The following is a 26,786-nucleotide window of genomic DNA, read 5'->3' on the forward strand; positions in this document are numbered from 1 at the left end:
GTACAAATTTACTGCACAACGAGGGAAAAGCGCCCGTCTGGGAGAACGCGTCTTGATCTTGGAGAAAACGACGTGCCAGTGGCGGAAGGTTTCCACTCATTTTTGGAGCTGCCAACGTGCGAGGAAAGCGATTCGATTCTTGGGGTTGTCTCTAGGCATTCGACGGCCGAAGCGTAGGGGCTGCCACGCCTGAGTCTTAGCTGGAATCCAAGTGCCTAGACACTGCGCTGTAGGCGCTCGAAGTAAGCCCTACGCCTATTCCGATCCCTAATAAGAAAGATGTCTCGAAGGTCCTCGTCCTTTATCACCTTTCTCTCCAGGGCTACTTTGGCAGACTGCCAGTCATGTTTCGCCGTGCCTCCTAGCTCTGAAGTGCGACGTGAGCCCTGACTTACTGACTCGGAAGCAGGGACGCTGGCAGGAAGGTTGTCACCGTTCTCCTCGATCGAGACCTGGCATTCCGGGCGACACAGGCATGCCGGAGAAACACCTTTGCAGCCATGCACGATCCCGAGGACGCCAGTTCCTCCACATCCCGAGCAGCTTTCTCCGCATGACCCATGGATCACATTTAGGCGTGACATGCGGAAACAGAACGTCTTTGTGCATGGTCGCAACGTCGCCGTCGTCCAGATAGAAACCATACCACCACACGAACATGACGAAACCACGTCAGTGCTCGTTCCCTGCTTTACGCACAATCATCTCAGCTAACACATTCGCAGGTACGCCAGTACACTTCTTCTCCCATGGCAGCACCATGATGCTTGGCGAGGAATCGCGAAGTGCAACATACTGGAAGTCGTGCGGCGATGCCGCCCTATCCCACGGCGTCCGAGGCATTGTTATCATGGGCGCGCACTGGGACTGCAAGACCGACCACGCCGTCCAAGTCGCCATGAATCCTGCACCGACGATGCAACCCGTCGGCAATGTGCACCGATCAAAGTACGAAACCTATACGCTCAAGCCCGATCTACCAACCGGCGAACGATGCATTTCGCTCCTCAACGCCGCTGGAATTAATGCGACGGGCAATCCTTCCTTCGAATGGATCCATGATGTTTTCCTCGTCCTCATCCGCATGTTCCCAGACCCAACTACCTGTCCGCCAACAACAATCATTAGCATGAACGCCCGTTATGATCCTCACTTCCATGTCCGAGTCGGCGCGGCCCTGCGCTCGCTCCGCTCAGACAACTACCTGCTGATGGGTAGCGGCGGTGCAGTGCACAACCTGTATCGCAACGTTTGGGGACCGATGTTGTTACACAAAGACAACTTCGCGCAGCCGACCCCGCCGGAACCCTGGGCACTGGAGTTCCGCCAAGCTTTCAAGGACGCGGTGGAGGAGAATGACGGGCCGGACTTGAGGAGGGCACTGACGAGGCTGATGAAGCATCCTCAATACCGGGACGCGCACGCCACGGATGATCACTATATGGCAGCTTTGTTTGTCGCGGGCGCTGTTGGTGATGTTGGTGATACTGGCGTAAGGGGGAAATTGATGGCGGAGGACTGGGAGTTGACAAATATGTGTAGTAAGCATAATCTTCTTCCTATCCATTGGAGCACCGAAGACAGTGGCCTTGGTGGCTATCGTGCTAACCAAAGCAGACTCTCAGTTCACCTGGGGCAACTATATCGACGTCGGAGCATGACCGTCCCATGGGATTAGGAGCAGGCGATGAGCTGCGGGACATCATATATTGTATTATCTTCAGCAGCAAACACGTCCACAGCTTTGACAAGGACAGTTCCATCACGGACCTTCTCATATTCTCGTCTTGTTCGGTATCCCAATTTTTCGGCGCTTCAGATGGCACCAGAATCGCTCGTTCGGCGGTGTTCGACTGTTCGTGTTGTGGTTTCCTAAGCTCTCAGATATACGACCTTCTTGTAACAGTTGCTGCTTTACCCAGCGAGAGCATGAGTTTGGCCAAGGATTCCGCCATAGGCGGCGTCGTGTGGGTCTCGCCGCACTTTGCCGCGAGCAGACTGATGATCGATTTCATGACCTCCAACGGCTCTTCTAGAGGTACAGGCGGAACAGGAACAGGAACCGCAGTGACGCCGTTGTCATGTTGAGCGAACAGTCGAGTATAGTTCTGGATGCATGGTCGACCCTTACGCAGCAGCAGGAAAGACTCCCATTGGGGCTCAGAATCGTCGGCATCGATCATCAAGCACTGCTCTTGTTGTCCGTACACAGCGCCTCTGCCATCGCCCGCCACCTCGCGCGCGGACCAGATGCCGAATGCCCACATTGCAAGGCTAGCGTGGTAGACTGCGACGGCAGACAGACCAGGCAGCGGCCCCTTGCGATGCTGTGACGCCGCTCGGAGCACTTGGCCAGCGTGGCGTAGTGCCTGACGTGAAGCAGAAGAGGTGAACCAACGCCGCAATATCGGCACCATCCGCCGTGCTTCGATCTCGCCTTCCTTGCCTGCGAAGAGCTGAATGTCCTCGAGCGAGACGTGCAGGTGGATCATGCAGAGCTCGAGTTTGATTTTCCAGCAGGAAGCTGCATCATCGAAGTCGACGGGTTGCATCTGCAAATGTCGGTAAGTCTGTGTGAGCTCTTGATGTAGTGCACTGGCGGCGTGGCCGGGCCTGAGATCATCGCTCGAATCGGGGGTGCTCGTCATTTGACGGAACTGCCACACGCGGCTCCAAAAGCATGACACAACGATGTCCAGCGACATCTGTCGATCCACACTCGCTGCGTGGTGCGAAAGTAGTTCAAGGTTGTTCAAACAATCACGCAGGGTGAGGCGACTTTGGTCTGCTGGGTGCGCTCCAGCAGCAAGCTCTCGTTCGAAACCTTGAAGAGAGGCTGATTGCCATAGGCCATCAGAGCATGGAAGAGGGAGATGCAATTCGGTACAAGACATGAGAGGTGGCGTCACGAAAGCCATGGATACCGCCGTGTCCTGGAGGAACATATGGTAGGCCAGCCGTCTGAATGATTCGGCATGGAGCCATTGTAGCCAGACTTCCTGGGAGAGCGTGCTGAGATCTGGGAGAACTTCGTTGCGCACGTCTCGTCTGAAGTGTCCCGAGCGGCGTAGCATTGTGATGAGTGGATAGGTGAAACTCTCGGCAATTTCCATCTTCCGTCGATTGCCACTCCAGAGTCCGATATGAATGAGCAGCGCCGACGACTGAATGCTGCGGAGGTCTCTAGTGTTTCGATTGTCCTCCTCAAACCGTTCGGAGACACCAGGCCGAGTGGCTTCTTGAATCGCAAAGCCGAGTCGACGAAGCTGTGCTGGTCCGACGACGTCGCAGCGGTCGCCAACAGAGCACCGATGAACTCTTCGCGTTCCTCATCGACTTGGAGGGTTGGCATTTGAACCCATCGAGCAATTTCATAAGGGGTTGCATCCGAGAACGTGTCCAATATTGACGAAAGCGAAGCAGCTGAAGGGAAGGAAGAGATGACGTGCCGCTGTATCGATGCCTCGCAGCTTCTCGAAATCATTGACAGCAGTCGATCGCGACTAGCCTGAGAGAATCTGGGAGTAGCCAACGACGCTGACGGACTGATACCGGCTTCAATCAAGGTCTCATCTCTGACTGCTAGATTCAATTGCTCTGCATGGCGGTGGTCACCCTGTTTGGGAGTCCATGACCACGCAGAATCTTTGAATGCTTGTTGTCCGAGACCAACCGCTCGCGCGGTCGGAGTTACCGCACCACTCGAACTCATGGGGCGCAACGTAGAGAGTTGAGTTGGAAACGTAGTCTGCGTCATTTGCACGGGTGCCGATGGAAATGTGAGGAAATCGTCAAATGCAAAATCGAGCACGTCGGGTATAGGGCCCGAATGAATGAAATTGCTTGTTGCCTCTCCACTGATTGGATTCATGATATCGAACAAGAACGTGCCCATGCCTGTGTCGTCAAACAGCTCAAGTTGGTCCATCGAGAGCTCGGGCAGGGCTTGCTGAGCGATTGGTTGAGGCAGCCTAAACGACAAGGCTGACATTGACGTGGGATCCTGCTGGGTGGGCGACAGTCGATCCGCTATGTCTTCAGTCTCGGGCTGTGAGATGTCGACGACGGCGGTATCTGCGTCGTTGAAGGTGGCTGCATGCCTTTGTTGCGCAGAAGATCCAGTACGATTCTGCTCGCGAGCCACACTCGGTGCAGGCTGGCTGAGCTTGCATTCGAGACCTCTCGAGACACAGCGTTGGCAAGGATGCTCGTTCTCACACTTGAGCTTCGATTCAGCACAAGCTACGCATGCCCGGCTTACTCTGTGCCCGCTGGTCTTCGAGCGCTTTGCAGGATGACCATCTTGCAAATGGTTGATGCAGTGTCGCCGCAACAGGTCAACTCGGTTGAAGCCCTTGCCGCACTGCTCGCAACCGAAAGGCCGCTCGTTGGTATGGGTCCGCTTGTGCCGGCCCAGATGATCCGGTCGCGTGTAAGTCTTCTCACAGATATCGCATGAGAAAGTAGCCTTCTCTGCAGTCATCATTGGTCCACAGGTCGCAGGCAGGTGGGGTGTGGGCAATCCAGGGTGTGATTACTGCACGAGAGATGCTTTGTGGTCCGCAGAGAGCAGCTCGGAAGAAGTGGAGGAAGGCGCTTCTTTATGCGAAATTAACAATTCATTCTTGGCATGCGGGTTCTGGGGTTTGAAGCGGGGAAGGCAAGCAGATCTGGGGCCTGGACTCAGGGTCTTGCAAGTGCCGTTTCTCGTATTCGCAAAGTCGACCAGGATCACATCGGGACCACTTTCGCTTGCGATTAGATAGAACAGTCACAGCCCAGATTGTGCAACAGCGTCGTTGAATCGATCTCATTGTTTGACCCTCCTGCGATACCTTCCCCAAGTCACTCAAGATGAACGACACCAGGGATCCTGAGAAGCATGTAGCAGGCCAAAATGTCGAGCACGACTCCAGTGCGTCGTCCCATGTTGAGGAAGGCGGCAGGCATGCTGGACAAGGCCACGAGCATCTCACGGTGAAAACAGCATTGGTGTATCTGGTCGGTTAGTCCCGAACAACACAGAGACAGGACTGACACACTCAGGCCTTATGTCTGCAGTATGCGGCGCAGATGTTCAATGTCGTCGGTTCTGGTGCTGTGAGAAGCTCGCTGCTCTCGTCCTCGCCCTCACTGACTTGGTGCAGTTCGCTCGAAATATCGCAGCCGCCATCGGCGGAGCGGACAAGGTCGTCTGGATAAGTCAGGCCATAGTGATCGTCACTGTCGTCCTTGGTCCTCCCGTGTCCCAAGCCTCCGACTACTGGGGAAGAAAATGGTTTCTGGTAGCTGGTTCCATCTTTGGTGCAGTCGGTGCTCTCATTCTTGCACGCGCCGACACCATGGGCCAGGCCATTGGCGGACAAGTCATTTCCGGCGTGATGTATGTCGGCCAGCCGCTCCTCATTGCTGTGGGCTCTGAGATTCTGCCCCGACGATTGAGGCCGTCTGCACAAGCGGGTCTCAACGCCACAGGCGGGATCGGCGGTATCGCTGGTCTGCTCTGCGGTTCTGCCCTGACAGCGCACAACCTCTATGGATGGCGCAATTATTGGTACATCACAGTGGCGTTGACAGGGGTATCTGCTATCACCATTGCGGCACTATACAATCCGCCGCCTCGACCAGAGCAGCGGCATCTAACGTGGCGTCAGAAGTTGTCAAGTCTCGACTGGTCAGGGTACGCCCTGCTTGCGGCAAGCTTGGTCCTGTTCTCCATGGGACTCACTTGGGGCAACAACCCGTTCTCCTGGACAAACGCTCACGTTCTGGCGCCACTCATTGTTGGCATCGTCATCTTCGTCGGCTTCGTCGCACATCAGACGTTCTTCAAGCGAGACGGCTTGATCCACCATGACCTGTTCAAGAAAGATCGAAACTTCGCCCTGGCCCTGGGCTGCTTTCTTGCCGACGGCATGATCTTCTGGCAGCGAACAACTACTACACCATGGAGGTGGGAATCTTGTTCGAGACTGACGCAGTTCTTGCCGGATTGCATTATTGTATCACTTTCTTCGCCGGCATTGTTGCTGCAATCGCTATCCACTTCGCATCCAAATTCACCAAGCGGCTTCGAGAACCTATTGTGATGTCTTTCCTGTTATTCATGATCTTCTTTGGTAAGCGGTGTCCGCACTTGCTCCAATTTGACTGACGCTCTGCAGCTCTGATGTCGCGAGCAACGCTCACAAGCTACAACGCAGTCTGGGGATACCCAGCGCTGCTAGGTTTCGGCTTCGGATGGAGTCTTACCTTGCTCATCACTGCGGCGCAGATGAGCGCGCCCGCTGAGCTGATCGCCATCACTAGCGGTCTGATGCTCGCCAGCAGATCGTTGGGCGGCTCTGTCGGACTTGCGATCTGTAGGTATTCGCCCTCGCTCTGCTCCATAACCACTGACGCCTCTCTTGCAGATACCGCCATCTTCAACTCCTCGATGTCAAAGCATCTCGGCCACGATATCGCGGCCGCCGTACTGCCCGCAGGTTTGCCGCCGACATCGATCGAGCCCTTCATTGGTGCGCTGATGAGCCAGAACCAGGCGCTGTTGGCACAGATACCTGGTGTAACGCCAGCCGTCATCGGTGCTGGCGTCCACGCTATGCAGGGAGCGTATCTGAAAAGCTTCGAGGTGGTCTGGATTGCCGCTGCGGTGTTCTCTGGTGTGACTGCACTCGGTATGTTTCAGTCTCATTCCTCATGACACTTATCGCATCAACTGTGAATATAAATGCTGACTACATGTGCCCAGTCTCATGCTTTTTCATTAACCCGACCAAAGAGTTCAACGATCACATCGATGCGCCACTGGTAGTACCCACAGAGCCGGATGAGAAGTGACAGACACGTGCTTGCCACTGCAGTGAATGACCGCGGATCAACTTGGTTTAGCTGTCGAAGGGGTGGCTGATGGTACACCGTAGACGACCCGTAGCTGGAGTGAATCAAAGCACTCTCATGACGGAGTACACAATGGTTACCTGATCGTTGAAGGTGGCCGTCACCAGTCACCTCAGCCAATACGGCTGTCCGCCGCCGGTCTCACACATGTGAACATAAATACGCCTTTGCAAATCGGTAAGCGCCATGAGCGAATCGAACGTGCGTATTGAGTGTAGGCATTGCTTAATCTTTCCCAGCTGAATCAGTCCTCTGCAAGCACAAACGTATCGCAAGTATGTGCTTGCGACAGTGGACTGCATCCACTATCATATTGAATCCGGTGATGAATAGCACCCGATAATCGCGGGGAAAAATCAGACGCGAAATCCCGAAAGCCCGAGCCAAGAGTCCGGAACCCACTATGGCTTGGCACATCGCGTCACTCCATCTGCGCGTGCTGCCACCTGTGACTTCAAGTTTGCAGTTGCTCAACGTGTTGGCAGTCCTGACACGCCGTCCAAAATTGCTTTACGCTACCGCAGGTCTGCCTCGGACTATAGAGTTGCCTGCCTCTAATCTCATGTCAAACATACGCCAAGCATTATCCAGCAGGCGCGGCGTCTGAATTGCTGTTGTGCCCTTTCAGGATTGATGCGGGCATACTTGCAGTCTGCAAAATGGCCTTAGTGCTGGCGTTGGTGATAGTCCGTGATCTGTCGCCGGACAAATCTTGCCAGATGCCGTGCGACGATCATCTCCTGCTGGGCGTGGCATGGACCGACAGGTGTACTTAAGTCAGATAGGACCCTTCCGATGTAAGTAGAACTATCTCCAAGACTCCATCATGCCTTTTTCTGTACCGCAGCTCCGGAGAAATGACACATCGGTCAACGGAGAGCAGCGCAAGCCCGTCGGCCACGATGGACGGGCAACGACCGACGACGACCTGGATAGTTTCGAACCTCAAGAAGTGCGAGATCAGAACATCACCCGAATTGCGAGTAGCATACACACGACATCGTCCAGTCAAAGTCCCTTCTATGCTGCCCCAGGCGGTCCGCTCGACCCGCAGGGCCCTGCCTTCAACCCAGCGGTGTGGATGAAAGCTTTCTATGAGCTTCACCTGAGCGACCAGGACCTTGAAGCTCGTAATCGAGGCGTTGCTTTCCGGAATTTGCATGTTCAGGGCTACGGTAGCGCAACCGACTTCCAGCGCACTGTCGGCAACGTCTTTCTAAACATCACATCCGGTGTTAGGAAGATCATGGGCAATAAAGGTCACAAAGTCGACATCCTCCATGGTCTCGAGGGAATCGTCGACCGAGGCGAGATGCTCTGTGTTCTAGGGCCTCCCGGATCCGGCTGCAGCACCTTTCTGAAGACTGTCGCTGGCGAGACCCATGGACTATACGTCGACGAAAAAGCATACCTCAATTTCAGGGGCATCACACGCGAAGAGATGACTACTCGCTTCCGCGGAGAGGCAACATTCAGTGCCGAGGACGATGCACACCTGCCTACTCTAAGCGTCGGCGACACACTCCACTTTGCAGCGCTGGCCCGATCGCCACGCGACTTGCCCGATGGCCTCCGGCGGAGCACGTACGCAAAGCTCCTTAGCGATGTGGTCATGGCAGCCTTTGGCATCAATCATACACGCAATACGCGGGTTGGAGACAATGTGAGTCAATCAGACAAAGATGCCAATCTCATACTAACGCCTACAGTTCATTCGTGGCGTTAGTGGCGGAGAACGCAAAAGAGTCTCCATAGCCGAAGCCATTCTCAGCGATGCGCCCTTGCAGTGCTGGAATAACAGCACCAGAGGACTGGACAGCGCGAACGCGATCGAGATCTGTAAAGCCCTGCGACTATGTGCGGATGTCTTTGGCACCACCTCAGCCGTAGCGATCTATCAGGCCCCTCAAGCCGCATTCGATCTCTTCGACAAAGTTCTGGTTCTGTACGAAGGCCGCCAGATCTACTTTGGCCCCACTTCAGAAGCTCAGCACTATTTCGAACAGCTGGGCTTCACCTGTCCGGAAAGTCAAACGACTCCCGACTTCCTCACCTCGATGACAAGTGCCGGCGAAAGAGTGATTCGCCCTGGATGCGAGGCACTTGTGCCGCGCTCGTCAGACGACTTCGCCGCAGCTTGGTCGAACAGCAACAACCGCCGTATCCTCATCGAAAGCGTCCAAGCATACAGCGAGCTGCATCCGTTTCATGCCAAAGGTTCGGAAGCTTTCGCACGTGTGCGTAAGCAGGAGCAAGCCCATCTGCAGCGCACAAGCTCACCATACACGCTGTCATACTTCCAGCAGTTCTCGATCTGTCTGTGGCGTGGCTTCAGGTTGCTGAAGGGCGATCCCACTATCACCCTCGTACAACTGACGGCGAACTTCGTGCAATTCCTGATCGCCAGCAGCGTTTTCTACAACCTCTCAGCCTCAGCCGACAGTCTGTACTTCCGCGGGATGATCTTATTCACGTCATTAATCCTCAACGCATTTGCGAGCATACTTGAGATCTTGACGTTGTATGCTAAACGCCGGATTGTCGAAAAGCACAGTCGATACGCTCTATATCATCCGAGTGCGGAAGCACTTGCTGCCATGGTCGTGGATCTACCATACAAAATCATCAACTCAATCATCGTCAATACCACGGTATACTTTATGACGAACTTGCGCCGGGAGGCAGGTCCGTTCTTCTTCTTTCTCTGATTTCATTCTCAAGCACACTCACGATGGTAAGCACGACTGCTCCGGAATAGATGCTAGCTCACATTTCATAGTCTATGCTATTCCGATTCCTCGGCAGCACGACAAAGACAGCATCTCAAGCCCTCGCTCCGACTGCCGTCATCTTGCTAGCGATCGTCCTGTTCACCGGCTTCTCCATCCCTGTCAATGCCATGCTAGGCTGGTGCCGCTGGATCAACTATCTGTCAACAATGGTCTGGGCGTTCGAAAGCCTGATGATCAACGAGCTTGCTGGGCGAACATTCCCTTGCTCCAACCTAGTGCCAAGCGGACCTGGCTACAACGATGAGTCGCTCATCGCAAAGTCATGCAACATCGTTGGAGCTACAGCAGGTTCCGACACTGTCGATGGTACTCGGCACCTTCGCGAGGCTTTCGAGTATCTGCCCGATCACAAATGGCGCAATTTTGGCATTCTTCTTGCATTCTTGGTTTTCTTCCTCGCATGCAATCTCGTCTGCAGCGAGCTTGTGGCTTCGGCGAAGAGCAAAGGCGAAGTGCTTACCTTCCAGCGAGGGAAGGTTCCGGCCTGCATCCGAGGTGCTAAAGAACATGATCTGGAAGGTACTGACAGTTCGCGAACGGTGGTTCAGCATTCCAGCGAGCCAGTCAAGAGCAGTCACCGGCAGAGATCGGTGTTCCATTCGCGCAATGTGTGCTACGACGTGAAGATCAAGGACGAAACAAGGCGAATACTGGATCACGTCGATGGGTGGGTCAAGCCTGGGACATTGACGGCACTTATGGTATGTACCCTGATTTGGCATTACTCTTCGCACGCTAACGGTGTCCAGGGTGTTTCCGGAGCTGGGAAGACCACTCTGCTGGACACTTTGGCCGATCGGCTCACGATGGGTGTTGTTTCCGGTGATATGTTGGTCAATGGACGACTACGTGACGACAGCTTCCAGCGAAAGACCGGATACGTCCAGCAACAGGATCTGCACCTCAGCACGGCTACAGTTCGCGAGGCGTTAGAGTTCAGCGCTCTTCTACGGCAGCCTGCAGCTACCAGCAAGCAGGACAAACTGGCTTACGTGCAAGAAGTGATCGAGTTGCTTGAAATGCGAGACTATGCTGATGCAGTGATCGGAGAGACCGGAGAAGGTCTGAATGTGGAGCAGCGAAAGCGACTCACCATCGGCGTCGAGCTTGCAGCAAAACCGGATCTCTTACTGTTCTTGGACGAGCCTACCTCTGGCCTGGACAGCCAAACGTCGTGGTCGATCTGCATACTGATGCGGAGACTCGTCAACCACGGTCAGGCAATTCTTTGCACCATCCACCAGCCGTCGGCAGTGCTCTTCGAACAGTTCGATCGGCTGCTGTTGCTGGCTCGTGGTGGCAAGACGGTCTACTTTGGTGAGATCGGCCGGGGATTCAAGACACTTGTGAACTACTTCACCAGCAATGGCGCAAGCGCCCCTCCGAAAGCCGCAAATCCTGCCGAGTGGATGCTCTCTACCATCGGAGCAGTACCTGGTGTTAAGACTGACATAGAGTGGCCTTCGGTCTGGCAGAACAATGCAGAGAAGAGCGAGGTGAATGCTGAACTTGACCGACTTGCTGAGAAGCGCACGACAGTTGGCACGGCCACCGAAGACGACACAGTTGGACATGAGTTTGCTGCTCCTCTACTCACACAGACCGCCATCGTCACCAAGCGCAGCTTCCAACAGTACTGGCGCACGCCCAGCTACATCTACTCAAAAGCCTTCCTCGGCATCGGTTCGGTATGCGTGGCACCCATCTTCCAGTCTTCGTCCACTACTGACATGCTGCAGATGTTCTTCATCGGCTTTGTCTTCTTCCAAAGCAGCAGAACTCAACAGGGAGTCCGCAGTCAACTTTTCGGAATCTTCGCATTACTCACCACTTTCATGTCCTTTGTGGAGCAAGCGATTCCGTACTTCGTCATCTCCCGGTCGTTGTACGAGGTCAGGGAACGACCGTCCAAAACATACTCATGGAAAGCATTCATGTTCGCGAGCATCATCGTCGAGATGCCGTGGAGCTTGGTAGGTCGTGCAAGATCGCTCACTTGACTCAAAGCTAACATAACCAGCTCATCGGCACCGGCATGTTCCTCTGCTGGTGGTTCCCCATCGGACTGTACAACAACACTGCCGTCACAAACAGCACAGACTCCCGCGCCACGCTCGCCTTCCTCATCGTCTGCACCTATATGCTCTTCACCAGCAGCTTCTCCATTTTCATGATCGCCGGCATCGCCACTGCCGAAGCAGCCTCCAACCTGGCCAACGTGCTGGGCTTCGTCATGCTCCTATTTTGCGGCATCCTCGCGACGCCGACGTTTATGCCAGGCTTCTGGATCTTCATGTATCGTGTGAACCCGTTCACTTACCTGTCCGGAGGCTTGCTCGCCGCCGGTTTGGCGAGAGCGCCAGCGTATTGCTCGGATCGAGAGTGGCTGCGGTTCGAGCCACCTGCCGGTCTCACATGCGGGGACTACATGGCGGACTACATCAGCGCTGCGGGCGGGCAATTGCTACAAGCTGACACGACCCAGACTTGTCAGTTCTGTCCCGTTACTGATACGGACACGATCTTGGCGGCTGTGGATGTCAAGTTCGTGCACAGATGGCGCGATTTCGGGATCATGTGGGTCTTCATTGTCTTCAACATCGGCGCTGCCGTTTTCTTGTACTGGCTCTTGCGCGTGCCGAAGAAGCGTGCAGCTGGGACGGGTGCGAAGCCAGAGAAGGGTTAAGAAGGCCTGACGGGTCCACTCTGTCGGGGAATGGTGTCATCTTCTGGGAGGTTTCGGTTTCGTTGTGGCGATGACCGGCGTCGCAGCCTGGATTGCGATTGTGGCCGTGCTGGTAGTCGTGGCTGGCTTTAGAAGGTAGTGGCCGCAACAGAGATAAGAAAGGGCAGAGGACAAGAAGAAGGAGGAGAGGTGTACAGGCGGAGGCGGAGGCTGAGAAGGCTAGAAAAGGGAGGTTGAGGAAGAGCAAGGGCTACTCGTTTCGAGGCAGCCAAAGCATCGTGGCTTCTGGATTGCAGGTTGACGGGTCACAATGAGGCATATATGCGAGGCACTTGCGCAGACTGAGACGCGCCGCGGGCTATCTACCGTGCAATTCGTGCCTTAGAGAGGCGTGCATTACTGAGATGGCGTTGATGAACGCGCATCGGAGCGTGGAAGAGCCTCGGGCGAGGACGATGATTTCAGGAACAGAAGGGTCACCAGAAAAATGGGCCTCCGCGCAAAGTGTGGGTATATTACTGCAAGACAATTGTCAACACGATTCTCAGACGCAGGCATCTTGTGTTGGCATGGTAGCGCATCCGTATGAAGCGGGCAGTGCGTACAGGTAAAGTAGGAAACCTGGTGGGTCAAGTGTTCAGAAAAAGAAAGAAGCCGCGGTCGCCAGTAGTGCTACTTAGTATTCCGTGGGCAGCCCGAACGAGCGAGTTTTCGAGGCGCGATTTGGGACATGACACTTAAAATACTCTAATGAGCCTAAGACTTTATCTTTTCATCGATTTCACGCGTAGCTTCAATCCGGTGGCCCCTTCCTCAATACATCAGATAGTCTGCCCCACAGGACTTGTTGAGCATAAGGCATCAAGAACTTCTTGCCGTCATTGCGGCCAACCTAGATGATGCTCTGTACCGATGATGATGTTGCGTCCTCAATCTCAGCCGCTCTTTCATAGCAACTATCCCTTCCACATCAGAATTTCCTACTCTGATACCCACCCGACTTCATACACTGCGGTGCCGTCTGTGGCTCAGGAGGACACCAGTCATCCCATCCACCCTGCTCGCATCCGCCGTTAGGGTCGACAGGGCACTTGCACGACTCACAAATACTCTGCAGCTGAGGCCCATCGGTGATTGCCAGCGGCGGCGAGCAGCGATAGCCAAAGTACTGCATGAGAACGCCTGCGACGGTCGAGACATCGGAGTTGGACACACCAAGACAGGTGGCTGCAGCACCGACTTGGTCAATGAAGTATCCGACCTCGGCTGGATCAAGCGACATGAACTTGTGGACACGGGCCATGCTTGGGTCTCCCATGTACGCCGGGAAGCCCATCTCGCCATAGCCGGAACAGCCGAGGAGTTTGCCGAAGAATTGATATAGGTGAGTGAGAAGGGCACTGGTGGTCAGCTTGGCAAGTTAGATGTTAACAGTACTCACTATTGCGCCGTATTGGGACTGTTTGCAGCCATGTTGTTCATGAGGGGAGCTGCTCCGCCACCATCTAGGAAGTTGACGCTCGCCGGATGCCCATCGACGTTGGTGCTCTTGAGACAGCCATTGAAGTAAGGAAGAAGGTTGACGTATTCACCGCCATAATCGGCAGGGGCCAGGATGCCAGGTAGGCCGTTGCCTACAGCACAGGCGGAGTAGTTGCCGATCACGACGGTGTTGACGATGACGGTGAGGAGCGTGTACTGATTGGCCGGAGTGTTGTCCTTCAGAACGGCGCCTGTGTAGTAGTCGCAGATCGAAACATCAGATGGGCGGCCGGTGGCGGCGACGGAGGCCGCCAGCGAGATTGGGAAGATGTGCTTGGGATGCATTGTTCGGAGATGCTACAGCTCCTCTCAAGGCTGGTGAAGGAAGTGTCTTACTTATGAGGGACGTGTGCGATCAAAGCCATTGCCTGAGTCGGCTTGGATCGCTTGGGAGGGGCACGCAGCCTATGGAGGCATTCTCATTACCAAACCAGAGTTTGTTCTTTCCCGGCGCAGACTGATCCGTTCCCAAAGTCGAAGCCATGGTGAAGCTCTCAACGCCATCGCTGATCTGGATGTGAGGGATGTAAGTGTTCGCGCCCATCTGACGCGGCTTCGTTCACGGTCAGCATCTCTGGAGTTTGGAGAAAGTTCACTCGAATGACGACAGGCGCCGGATGTCGCACGTTCCGAAAAATCGAAGTAAGCTTTCTGGAGAAGATGTTTAAATTCGGTCGCTCGGATTCGTTCACGCTTTCCCCAGGTCACTCTCCTTTGCGTTGGGTATCAGACAGATCCTGCACTTGACCTATCAGCATGGTTCGGCCAAAAGCTAACGACAGAACGTGCCGGGTAAGGCTCCCCAGATCCAGTGAACCACTGCCGAAAGCGATGCCCTTGCTTCGATGGGCCGTTCTGGTTGCCATTTCCAGCGAAAGCGTTCATCAAAAGCGGTAAGCTCTTTCTATTCGGGAATGCTCCCTGAGTTGTACCGCGCCTGCTTACTGGGTCTGGCCCTGTGATGTGGCAGTTGGGCAGGTCAGACGCCTGCCAGAGCGTGGCCGCGGAGATGGGTTTAGCGCTTATGCATGTGAGTTTTCGAGAAGACGGATGCAGTCTGCACCGGTCTGTGCCCACGGTGAAGCTGTCGTGATTCTTACTCGTCCGCAATCACCGTGCCGGTGAAAGCACGGTTTGGGCGGTCGATGGAAGTTGGCGAGTGCGAACTCGATCTCGTTCCGGCGGACGCAAGTCTGCTGTTGGGAGTAGACTGGAGGCGCAGCGGCCGGTGCAGAAGCGTTGCTGGGACTTGCGAAGTACCCGTTGGAGTACTGAGACATGCAGTAAGTGTCGATCCACGAGCTAGCCGGCCAAAAGATCTCAAAGTCCACAGCCGGGCTGAGACCAACCATATGGAACGATGCGAAGCGAACTCCGGCTCTTGATTCGACAGCACGGGAGACCGCCGCGATGACCAACCCGCGTCAAAATCTGTGTCTGGTTCCGTAGTGACCAGTTGGGATAAGCTTGCTGTGCGTCTGCAGAGACCTAGGTGTCTCGCAAGCATACGAGGCTTCAGCTTCTCGATCAAGCATCGACGTATTTTCGGCCAATGGGTTCTCAGCCATTGGAAATCGGTGGTTTCCTCAGTGTTCGATGTAAGATGCACGGGCGAAGTGGGCGTGGATTCGCAGTATGGCAATTAATTTCCTGTACTGGATAGCAAACGTGGCGTTTTTGGAGTCGAGACCGCCGTCCTCGCTGTGCTTGCAGTTGCCTATAGCGATGTCGCTCTCGGACTTGGTGATGGGGTCGTCGAGGACCTTGGGCAGTGATTGGATGATATAGTGAACGACGCGGCCGCGCTTGTTGTGGATGGCGGCCTTCAAGTCGGCGAGACGGCGAATGCTAAGATCAGTGTCTGAGAGCACGACGTGGAGCATTGCAACGATGGCTCGTGCTAGGAGGATCTGCTATGCGGAGCTGTGATCTTCTTCGTCGGCATACGTGTTGCGACACGCATTGGCTCTGCGACTTTGTTTGAAGCCCGGTGATTGCAGATGGCAAAGACTCAACCTGGTGCTCTTGTCTGTAGAAGTCACCTGCTGAAAGAATATTACGTTCGCACCTCACGGCGCGTCGGAGAACTTGACACGGCTTGAGACGACTGGATGCTCTGATGCAATGCGGAAATCATCCCGATGCCCTATCTTCAGCCATCGAGATGGCCGAGAGAACTGGTAGGTTAACATATAAAAGGCGCGCAAAGTGTTTCAGCGAGAAGTCTGAGAATGGGCGATCGACTTGGGCGCTGGGAAGGCGTCGCATTTCTGGCTTTGGACAAGAGGTAAGGAGGATGTGCACGTGCAGAGAGGGTCAAGTGAGCGAACACTCCTACGAAAGCAATGGCCATGAAGTGGCCATGGCAATGTTAAGTTTCAGAATACTGCCGCACTCAGAAACGCAGTCTGCCTGCCTGCCGTCATCCGCTTTGATGCCACTTCTGGCAATGAAGTCTTCCTCGTTTCGACATTTCCAGCTTCGTCAAGCACTCGAAATGTGTTGCTGATCACCGACTTATCGAACAACAGCGAGCAGGAATCCATCATAATCTTTAGCTCCCACAGTCTGTATCAGCGTGGCTTCCACCCGATCATCCTTGCCAGTCAAGGCAACCAAGTCGTCGGCTTCAGGATCCCGCTTCTCGTCTCCAACAATCCCACTTTCGAGCATCTGCCGCACCACATTGTCCACATAAATCGCACTGCCCTTCTTGGAAAGCTTGACGGCCCAGTCGAGATAGGTGTATTGGTTCTCCCAGTCGGCGTCGATGAAGGTGAAATCAAACCTCTCACGCTTGCCATCCTCGATCTCCTTCGCGATCCGTGGCAAGACTTCCAGTCCGGGCCCGAGCAGAATCTCAACATCATCGCCTACGCCTGCATACTCAAGGTTCTCGGTCGCAACATCTCGACGCTTGGGGTCGATCTCAATGCTGGTGACCTTTCCGCCATGCTTGCTGACCGCTCGTGCCAGCCAGATGCCCGAGTAGCCTCCCAACGTACCGAGCTCAAGGACATTCTTCGCTCCAGACATGGTTGCGAGTACGTTCAGGAATTTGCCTTGCACAGGGGATAGCGCGATTTCCGGAATGCCGTTCTTGGAGCTGTTACTGTAGGCATGGTCCAGTGCTTCGCCTTCGGTGGTGGAGATGAGGTTGCTTTGCGAGTATGCGTCGACCGCCTCGGCGTGCTTGACATTTTCGATGGACATGCTTGCGGTATATATGGGTGGATTGTGGCGCTCTTTATCTTGGGCGACCTCCATGTTCAGGCCTTATATGCTGCTGCACATGCCAAGCTAGAATCCATGGAGCGATATGACCGAAGTGGATGCCCGAGCCGTAGTTACATCGGATATACGATGCACGTCTTGCGATTAGGCCGCGTGGCTAGGCTGCCATCTGATAAGATTAGACCTCAAAGGCTGTAGAGGCACAGATTCGCAGCCAATGAAAAGATTGTGCCTGTACAGAAACGTCGATTCATTAGGCCGCCTGCCATATGTGTCATGCATGTTTGAAAATCGGGACTACGCGTAATGGGCGCACGCGAGAACGCTGCTGTGATGCCGGTTGGATGTCAACGCCACCGTGACAACATAGCAAGAATACGGCCTCACCTATTATTCTCTTTTTACTGGTGTGGATGGCAGCTCACACGGACTGACCGTTAACTGCAGACGAGTATGGTGGAGTTTTGTGACTGGTGTTGAGGTGCCACGGTCGAACAATCGTTTTGGACAAAGTCAAATCGAAATTGTTTATCTTTGCTTCGGTCACGCATGCCATCGCACTCGAGGGTATCCTCTCAAGGCTTGCAACGCGATCGGCGTGGCTCGAAGACGCGTCAAGCTTCGTCGGCGCTTGACAATGGGTCACGTGGTGAAGGTCTAGTCCTATAGAAGGCATGTTTGTCACTGCGCGGTGCAAAAAGACTGCAGGTGGAAAGGACGCTGCAACAAAGAGGGAAGGAGATCAAGAAGGTGCTGGTCTAGATGCCCAAAGCAGGGAGCAAGGCTCCGAAGCATGCACAAGGCTCCGCGAATGCGGGCGTTTAATTGGATGTCCAGATTGCCCACGACCAACATGACATTGCTGCCACAGAGAACGAAAACCCGGAATCATCGAAAGGCCATCGGGTGAGTACTATTTCTCGGACTGTTTACTTCTTTCATCGCTCTTGAGTTGTTGAAAACGCCATGAAGTGTGCAAGGAAAAGCATCTGCCACGAATGCAACCAAACCAGAACACCGAGCCCACCCAATCAACCCAAGAAGTCCAGCATCTATATCAACCTCACATTCTCAACCGCAAGAATTCCTCCTCGAGCTCCGTCTCCCTCGCATTGCCGCCTGCCAAAATATGATGCGCCCCACCAACAGTCTCGCCACACTCAGGACAGCGAGACTGCTGCATTGCACCGCCGCACTCGCCGATCACGTAGGGATGCCCGTTCGGACAGCGAAACCAATGTCCAGTGCCACTCACTTCTCGCGCCATGGCGGCAATAATGTCGCGTTTCTCATCACTGCTGACTGCTTGATAGAATGTTCCGCCACGCAGCATGGTCTGTACAGCTTCGACCTCTTCCAACATTCCTCCGGTGCTGCCAGGCTTGGTATGGCAGATGTTGATGGCCTCGAAAATCAGGTCGCTGGCTTGGACGACTCGATCAGTGAGATGGACTGGCTCTGAGCTCCCTGAACAGAGCGAGCGCTCGATGCAGACCAGGCGAGCGAAGCTGACCATGCTCTCGACCTGCTGCATCGGGAGAACGCGTTCATCGGCATCACGCAAAAGACCCAGACACACTTCGTAGGCTTGGCTGAAGTCGACCCGAACAGCAATGCTGCGCCAGTCACCCTTCTGTGTGAAGAGCTTGCTGTGAGCTTGTCGACCTTTGACGAAGTCGGCGAGGATAACGAGGTCACAGCGGATGCGGAGAGAGGTCGCCAGGATACGCTGCTTGGTTTGCAGAACAGTCTTGTCCTGCTCCATGGTTGTAGTAGAACCTTGCTGAATGTGCACATTGCGGACCATACTGAAAACACGACCGTATGGCTGCTCTTGTTCTGCGACAACTTCTGCATACTTGTTGATGCGACGTCGTAAGTCATTCATGCGCCGATACCGTCCGCCAAGGCTGGGAGTGTCTCGCAATGCTTCGAAGATATCGTCGAATGAGCCACGAAGATCAATGCTGACGCTTTCTTCCACGCCAGGAATAGATCTCGGCGCTTCTGCAGTGGACATGGCGGAGTCCATCAGACGATGCTGCTCGCGATCGACAGCTTGGCTCAGCGGGACGAAGGCTTTGATGCTCCATGCAACAAACTTCTTGGTAGACTCGTCGAGATGGGCTTGACGCCAGATTCGATTGTATCTCTGCAGATTTTGGACTGGAGATCGACATTCTGGACAACGTTGAACGACGACGGTGAAAGCTTCGGCTTGATCTTGAACAGCGACAGCTCGACCATCTTCCAACAGTCGGAAATGTTGACCAAGATTCATGACTCCATCCAGGTTGGATCGGCTCATGATGTGACCGCAGTTCAGGACAAAGCACGGATCCGCATCGAGGTCAATGCTTCCATACGCCGCAAACTCGGTCCAATCCACAATCTGAGACCGTCTGGAGTCGTCACAGCAGACTTGACAGTACTCCGGAGGTGGACATGTCTCGCCACAGGACGTGATGCACTGATGGCCACACGACAACAACTTCGCACAGCGCTCTCCACATGGCAGCAACTCGCAGGGAGCAGCACACGGCAGGTTGCACTGGCCAACATGAGTACATCCTGCGGTACATGCTTGAGCGCATGGTGCGCACGGCTCACTGCAGATCTTAGAGCACCGCGAATGCTCACAGTAGGTTTCGCATTTCGCTTGACAAGGAGAACAACCCTTTCCACTGTGGCACACTTGCTTGCAACGATGATGACAAAGGGTATACTGCCGGTCGCAGATGGTGGCGCACAGCTGGTGGTTGTAGACGACGGCGTCGCGGATCTGGTGACGGCAGGAGCTGCAAGTGCCAGGGCAGACGTGTCCACAGTCGAGGACTTCGTCACATTTGTGATAGCATCGGAGCTCGATGACTGACTTGTGTGAACAATCTCGAAAGACAGTGTGCCCGCATTGCAAGATTTCTGGGACTTGGACTCTGCAGTATGCGAGTTTAGTATTCTGGCTCACGTAACATGGCTGGTCAGAAACGTGGCCACATTCAAGAACGACGTCGCTGATCATGACGTTGCAGTTGCCGCAAGATTCACCACACTGTCTCTCGCACAAATGATCGCAGCCATCGCGAGCTCTTCCGCAGCGCACATGACAGAAGACATTGTCGTGAAGTGCTCGAACATGGCATCTCTGAGGACATTGATGTCCACAAGGGAGGCGTTCGATGCATTTCCGATCACAGCCGCCTTCTGGAGAGTATCGAACAAAATCGTCGGGCTTTGTGACCATAATTGGAGAGTCGGGATGACGTGGGCAAATGAGATCGAGAGCTGAACCGATGCGACCGTTCTGTCGAAGTATTTCGATGACCTTCTGCCACATCGGCTGTGGCTCGTAGCATGAAGAGTCGCCGATGAGGTACATCCCGTGCTGAGCTCGGCTGAGCAGCACATTGGCGCGGTTTGTGGTTCGTAGGAAGCCGCACTTCTTCTCTGCGTTGCTTCTCACAAGTGAAACGACTACCACCTTGGCTTCTTCGCCTTGGAAGTTGTCAACGGTGGCAAGGCGGACTGTACTGAGCAGATTTGTTCGAGAGACCACCGTGCCCTCGGGACTATCGTTGTCTTCGATGCCGTGCTTCACAAGATCAGCTTGGTCCCGCTCGTCGACCACGATCTCAAACATCGAGCGAAGACGATGTTTTAGCAAGCGTAGTTGCCCAAGATAGGGAGTGAGAACGGCGATGTCGTCCTTGCCATATTGACATTGCCGGACCAAGTGCGACACCATTGCAGCAACCATCTCGACCTCGTACAGATTTGCAAACGATCTGGTGTGGTCCTTGTTCTCCTCGTGTTCCTGGTGATCGAGCCAGAAAAGACGCTGGGCGATACCGGGAACTGGAGGAAGAACGTGGACTGAGGGATGATCCTCGAGATGCGGATAAAGTGTGGTGCGGATCAGCTCTGAAATCTGCGGATGCATGCGACGTTGGATCTGTAGTGTCGTATGCGGAAGCCTGGGTGCATCGACGGTAGGCGGGCTGATCAGACGCTCGAATAGTGACATGTCCAGCGAGTACTGGCGGCCCATTGGATTAGCTGCCTGCAGATCGTAATTCTGGATTTGAGGCCGCAATTGCTCATGGTCGCCAATGAGGATGCAGTGCTCGATGCGCGGAACAAGCGCAGTGATCAGATGTGCCTCCAGAACTTCGCCGGCCTCTTCGCATATTAAGACTTTGGACTTCAGCCGTCTCATGAGATGAATTCTGCGAGCGAGGCCAGAGGTGGTCAAGCCAATGATGTTTGCCTGGTCGAGGCACCGTAGTGATTGCTCGTCGCCGATCTTGCGGGAGGCCGCTTGTGCGCGTTCGTAATCTTCTAGCATGACTTTCAGACTTCGCTTGTGTGTTTCGACGATACCTTGACACCAGTCGTCGAAAAGTCTCTGACGCTCGGACGGCGCAAGATCTGCAAGGGGAATACCGTGAAGCTCAGAGATGTTCCGCAGCTGGTTGCTTTCCGGAGGAGCGACTTTGGGATGAAGGAAGCGCTCCAAAGGCGATCTCTTATCGTAGTCAACAACTTTCCATTCCTCGTTTTCGCCTTCGGGCTGAAACAGGCCAAGGAGCTGTCGATGATGGTCGATACTGTGCACTGACAAGTACTCCTTCACATCGTCGAATGTTGGCTCCGAAGATACCTTAGCCAACAACGGCTTGATTTGCTTGAAAAGATCTTCCAGATGACTGGCACTGATGGCGTAATTTTTGCGCTCCGATGCTGTATAAGGCATTGACATGGCCACTTTGCGTAGGTTGACTTCTTGCAAGGCCTCGGATTTGGACTGACCTCCGATGCGAACAATCTGCTTCACACCGTCGGCAACGAGATGCTCAAGCAATTGATCGAGAGCATGGTTGGTGTAGCACACGCAAATGATCGGTCCCAGCTTGCCCTGTTTCTTGTTCGCGAGCAGTACCTTGATCAAAACGACACCGCAAAAGGATTTGCCTGTGCCGGGAGGTCCTTGAATCAATGCCAGACGATGACTAAGAGCATCAATGATGGCAGCTTGCTGTGCAGCGTCGAGTGTGGAATGTTTGCCGAGAGTGTCGAAGTCGAAAGCCTGACCAGGAACGAAGCGAAGGGCATGCTGGCCACTGACCAGCACACTGAGATCGAACGCAAAGTTCGGTAGTCGTGCATAATCGGGGGGCGTGTCGAGATCCAGATGTGCTTGTCCAGTCTGGCTGGCGATGAGGTCTGCGAAGGGCACATCAAGGCGAGAGCTTTGGTGCTGAAGTGCCTGCAGAGTGGGATAGAATGAAGGTAAGAGTATGCCGGGGAATTCGCACAGGATCAAGGGTCGCTGCTCCCATTCCTGAATGCACTCATCGATGGCTTCGAATCGGAAGTTGTCCGGCTCGATCAATTGCAACCACACTCTGGCTCGCTCGGCGTCCTCGAATAGAAGTCGACGACTGGTCGCTGGCTTGGGACCCTTCTTGGCACTCAGCGATGGCTCCTGACAGACCATCATGAAGGCTGCAAAGCCATCACCAATGAGGCAGACGAGTGCTTCTTCGTTGAGGAGCTTAGAAGCTTCCCACCAATGTTGCAAAGCAGTCTTTGTCTTGTTCGCAGCCAGTTTGGGTTGATCGAATGAGACTTCCATAGCCAGTCCCTTGGGGCCGAGACGGACGCCGTGCAAGTCGACACCTTCGTAGAGCATCGTTCGACTGTGGGATCGAGCATCGATGTCGTGCTTTGTGTCTCGGTTCTGTGATTTGCGAAGGTTGTCGGTGGCAACACGGACCGCATCTCGAAGCATCCCAATGGTATCTTCTCTTAGCAGTCGAAAGTTGCGATCGACGACTCCTGCGAGTCCGGGCAGATGACTCTTCTTCGGATCGACAACAGGCAGGTATTCGGTATGGAGGGCACCCAGCTCGTCATTGGACGGCAGGATCTTGATGTGAGAGATGTTCTGATGATCGTTGCTGTGTCGAGGACCCTTCGGACGCAGACTGCCCGGCCCGTCAACGACCAGGTCGAAGCTAGCAACTTGTGTCGCGACTGAGATTTCGGTAGGCAGAGGCAGGCCGAATCCACGTTCGAACAAGGCTTGGAGGTGATTCAGGGCTCGCCCAGCATTGATGGATGCGAGGTAGGTTGTCCGGCAGAGGCTGCCATGAGGTTTGAGAAAATGTCCAGAACAGCAGCCAGCTCTTCGTTGACTTTCGCAGAACCATAGAACTCGACGACCTTGTCCAAGACGAGAAGAGCTGCAGCCATCTTGTCCATGTTGAGAGTGGTGTCCACAGTCGTCGAGCTCAAAGCAGCAGAGATTGATCCGAAGAAACGCACAGCTCGGGTACCACCAACACCAAAGATGACGCCAGTGATCGCAAAGAGAGATTCTTCCAAGAGCGCGGAACGAATGATGTCGGGATGTGAGATGATTTTGAGCAGCGGCATGGCACTTCGGTCGACAAATGTTTTGCAGTCGTTCACATTGGCCACTGAAGGTGCTGAATCCGCGAGCTGCTTGATCTGAGCAAGACCACCTGCGGTAGCTAGATGAGTGGTGACGCGCTGCTTGCTCTCGACATGATCGGCCTCGACGATGGAAAGAGCGGTTGTGATCCAGGTCTCCAGGTGACGTGGCGGAAGGACATCGGCGGGGTGCTGGACTTGACTCAACCAGATCGTAAGGGTGCGGTAATCGTCTCTTGGTACACGAAAGACGTCGGTGTGTTGATGGTTATCGTTTTTTGCACCTCTTGCCTGCTGCGGACCTGAATGGGAGAATCTGCAGGATTCACCGTTGCGACAACGGCCTTGTTGGAAGAAGTGACACACGCGCGAAGCCATGATGAAATTGACGACGAAACAAGTGGTAAAAGACACTTTACCAGCGCGAAAAGAAGTTTGCAATGGAAGAAGGGGAATTTGATGGGCATGAGAGCTTACCACCTTTCCATAAGTCTCTCGTCGTGGATCTGTTCAGCCAATGCTCCTGCAGGCAACCACCCGAGAGCGCCGCGAACCCGCAGCAAGACTGCAATGTGACTTACCGCAATGCTTGCTCATGGCAATTTGCCTCTTCTCACACCGGGACATTGATCGAGTGCTGCGGACACGGATTTTGTCACAAATCGTCGACCAATCTCGGTCGACGGCTGTGCAAAGATCTTTGGTAGCTCATATCCCAGAGCCGTACCGACCCGAAGCCACCTCCTCGGCCAGAGCCACAATCGCCGACCTGAAACAAGACCGCCCACCGCCATATTGACTCCTGCCAGTGCTCAGTGGCTTCGTGCAGCGGGCTGGCGTCAGCCGCTTCTGCCTCCGCAGGTCTTTGGCTAGTCTTTTCGTACGGCATGTCAATGGCAACGGCGCGTTCGGTTCGGGGAGCATAACGCTCAACGAGGGCGTGATTCGGCGGCTTCCAGTATGGCTTAGGATATCAGGATGCGAGCAGACTGTGCCCAGAAGTCAATGCCTACCGGCGCCGATGAGTTCCACGTGGAACGACCGGATGATTGAAAGGATACCTGGTCTCAGACGAGACTTCCGATAGCAAACATCTATGCGGAAACGAAGGAGCGAGGTCACGGACGTGACGCGACGTGGAAAGCGCCGACGCGTATCAGATCGAGAAATCTAGCCGAGCACGCCAAGTTTTGGTAAACACTCCACCTGGAGTATGCCCTCCCCAGTAAAGGCCTCGAGGTCGCCGCATCTCTTCCAAGGCTAAGTCCTAAGTCATGCCCTCGTTTTCACTTCGGCTCTACGTCCTCGCCATCCCCACCAACGCGTCGCTTGTTGCTGCGCTTCGGAACGCGACTGTCCTCCTTCTCTTTCTCCACAATCACGCCTGCTCTGTGATCCGGCAGCCATTTCTGCATCAGTGATCCTCGTCCGCGATGCAATACCGTGAGAAAGCTATCATGGCCATTCTCTGATCAGACTCGCTCGAACAACCTCCTCCGTACATGCATCCCCGGAGCTTCGCTTCGTTTGAAGCGAAGCCCGCCATCAACGCAGTGGAGCACATGTACCGCGTCTTCTCACTTCTCGCCCTCGATTCGACTCTCGACATGGTCCATCCACTCCTCGCCGCCAAGCATAATTCCTGAGTCCGCCACGACGACGCCATACGCAACGACGCCCGCGAAGCCTCTCTCGAATCCCTCCACATCAAGCCTAAGATCTGCGTCCTGCTTTGCTCCATCCGAGTCGGCAGTCTCGGCCTAAACCTGACCGCGGCGACTCGGTTCAAAGCAATCGCGATTCCTACGTACGGAAACGTGCCCATACATTCGCTTACGATGAAGCATATCCCGAGTGCAAAAACAAACCCCAGGCATGGTCGGACAAGAAGAAAAGCAGCTGATTGAGAGATGCCCGCCTGCACTAGCTTCGATGAATACATGGGAACGAGATCACCTCAACGACATGGACGCACTTCCGCATGCTCACCACCTTCTCTGCCTTACGCGCCGGCCGAGTATGGTGTCTCAAGGATTCAAGACGCGACCGAAAGTAGTTTCGCTCCCTGGGAATGCTGAAGCGTCACCGCCGGCGAGTACATCGAACAAGAAAGAGCATGGGAGGAAAAAAGAGCATGTCCTCGACAAAGAAGGCCTCGCAAACCTCGACCGAACACACATCACACGCGTAGGCATGGCTGTCAGCAGATATACCACGAAGAGCCCGACTTGGTCTCCTGACGCGGTCGCTCGCCATGGCGAGTTCTGTTCTTTCCACTCGGCGTTCATGTCGATTGCTTCTCCTTCTACCTCGAGCATCGGTACGACAGAGAGCAGCCTGAAGACTGGTATGCTTGAGCCCAGGCCGGCCCTCTTCCGTCATCTTCGCATGCACGAGGAGGTCTGATGGCTTGAGACAAGAGCGGCCCTATGGCCGAGAAAACCGTTCAGGCCATAGCTCGATATCTGATCAGCTACTTCGATGGAAGCCGTCCAAGCACGACACTGCTGATCTGGTGTTGCCGCTCTGGTCAACATTACGGTGTCAGGTCAGTATCGACAAGGATGAGCCTATGCCAGACCTCAACTCATGCACGTCGCTCTGTGCCAGTCCATGCACTTCCCCATTGTTATCCTGAAGCCAGACAAGCTCGTTCGAACGCAGCGACGGCCTACCGGTGCGCCATGCAAGGCAGCAGGCGCCTCATTTTGCACCCCTCCACAATCACTCGCCTTGCTTGTCCATCGGCTCCGGCGCGGTCGAGTAAGTGCTTGACTAAAGCCTACTGACTGTGTTGCGGACAAACCGGTGGGATCGGGGCTTACGGTGAGTGCTTGGTGCTGCTGGTGGGCTGTACGCGACGTCTCACCGTTCTGGTGCGCCATCAGATCATGCTGACACTGATTCGTGACCTGGCCAGACGCATCGTTCGTGCCTACGAGGAACCATCTCCGAGCCAAATTCGGGACCTTCATCGGCATTTCCAACTGCTCACCATGGTGCGTGCTATGCGTGCTGCCCGTACGATACACTGGCTCGACCAGATACCCTATTCAAACATGCTGAGAGCGTGCGGTCATGGTGATGAAGATTCGCTGCATTTGGTGTACCGTCTCCAATGACAGGTCTCCAATTGCGCCTATTCCAGGTCTCACCGAGGTAGGTCCAGTGCGGCG

General features: G+C 54.6%; 8 protein-coding genes across 8 annotated transcripts; 3 read left to right on the forward strand and 5 right to left on the reverse strand.

Annotated features, from left to right (window-relative positions):
• Nucleotides 1-658: 658 nt before the first annotated feature.
• On the forward strand, nt 659-1,661 carry AB675_7226 (4,5-DOPA dioxygenase extradiol; the record flags this gene model as incomplete). Its single annotated transcript, XM_018147578.1, has 3 exons — nt 659-671; nt 726-1,541; nt 1,618-1,661. The coding sequence occupies 3 exons, from the start codon at nt 659-661 to the stop codon at nt 1,659-1,661; spliced, it is 873 nt and encodes a 290-aa protein (XP_017995035.1).
• A 219-nt stretch (nt 1,662-1,880) lies between these two features.
• AB675_7227 (uncharacterized protein) lies at nt 1,881-4,302 on the reverse strand (the record flags this gene model as incomplete). The annotated part of the gene is made up of 3 exons (XM_018147579.1): nt 1,881-3,171; nt 3,222-4,181; nt 4,262-4,302. The coding sequence occupies 3 exons, from the start codon at nt 4,300-4,302 to the stop codon at nt 1,881-1,883; spliced, it is 2,292 nt and encodes a 763-aa protein (XP_017995028.1).
• Nucleotides 4,303-4,854: 552 nt separating this feature from the next.
• On the forward strand, nt 4,855-6,840 carry AB675_7228 (Vacuolar basic amino acid transporter 5; the record flags this gene model as incomplete). Its single annotated transcript, XM_018147580.1, is given in 7 exon segments — nt 4,855-5,001; nt 5,047-5,100; nt 5,148-5,964; nt 5,982-6,119; nt 6,165-6,362; nt 6,414-6,677; nt 6,752-6,840. 7 exon segments carry the CDS (start codon nt 4,855-4,857, stop codon nt 6,838-6,840), a joined length of 1,707 nt encoding a protein of 568 aa, XP_017995011.1.
• An 886-nt stretch (nt 6,841-7,726) lies between these two features.
• Nucleotides 7,727-12,378, forward strand: AB675_7229 (ABC transporter CDR4; the record flags this gene model as incomplete). The annotated part of the gene is made up of 6 exons (XM_018147581.1): nt 7,727-8,563; nt 8,610-9,551; nt 9,680-10,393; nt 10,442-11,380; nt 11,432-11,665; nt 11,713-12,378. The coding sequence occupies 6 exons, from the start codon at nt 7,727-7,729 to the stop codon at nt 12,376-12,378; spliced, it is 4,332 nt and encodes a 1,443-aa protein (XP_017995043.1).
• Nucleotides 12,379-13,348: 970 nt separating this feature from the next.
• Nucleotides 13,349-14,205, reverse strand: AB675_7230 (uncharacterized protein; the record flags this gene model as incomplete). Its single annotated transcript, XM_018147583.1, has 2 exons — nt 13,349-13,778; nt 13,820-14,205. 2 exons carry the CDS (start codon nt 14,203-14,205, stop codon nt 13,349-13,351), a joined length of 816 nt encoding a protein of 271 aa, XP_017995029.1.
• A 2,232-nt stretch (nt 14,206-16,437) lies between these two features.
• Nucleotides 16,438-17,133, reverse strand: AB675_7231 (Caffeoyl-CoA O-methyltransferase; the record flags this gene model as incomplete). Its single annotated transcript, XM_018147584.1, has 1 exon — nt 16,438-17,133. One exon carries the CDS (start codon nt 17,131-17,133, stop codon nt 16,438-16,440), a length of 696 nt encoding a protein of 231 aa, XP_017995042.1.
• A 1,084-nt stretch (nt 17,134-18,217) lies between these two features.
• Nucleotides 18,218-19,462, reverse strand: AB675_7232 (NFX1-type zinc finger-containing protein 1; the record flags this gene model as incomplete). The annotated part of the gene is made up of 1 exon (XM_018147585.1): nt 18,218-19,462. One exon carries the CDS (start codon nt 19,460-19,462, stop codon nt 18,218-18,220), a length of 1,245 nt encoding a protein of 414 aa, XP_017994993.1.
• Nucleotides 19,463-20,172: 710 nt separating this feature from the next.
• Nucleotides 20,173-23,988, reverse strand: AB675_7233 (NFX1-type zinc finger-containing protein 1; the record flags this gene model as incomplete). The annotated part of the gene is made up of 3 exons (XM_018147586.1): nt 20,173-20,479; nt 20,532-23,300; nt 23,372-23,988. The coding sequence occupies 3 exons, from the start codon at nt 23,986-23,988 to the stop codon at nt 20,173-20,175; spliced, it is 3,693 nt and encodes a 1,230-aa protein (XP_017995017.1).
• Between the last annotated feature and the right edge of the window lie 2,798 nt (nt 23,989-26,786).

Source organism: Cyphellophora attinorum (assembly GCF_001299255.1).
Source record: "Cyphellophora attinorum strain CBS 131958 chromosome Unknown Contig45, whole genome shotgun sequence".
Taxonomy (NCBI): domain Eukaryota; kingdom Fungi; phylum Ascomycota; class Eurotiomycetes; order Chaetothyriales; family Cyphellophoraceae; genus Cyphellophora; species Cyphellophora attinorum.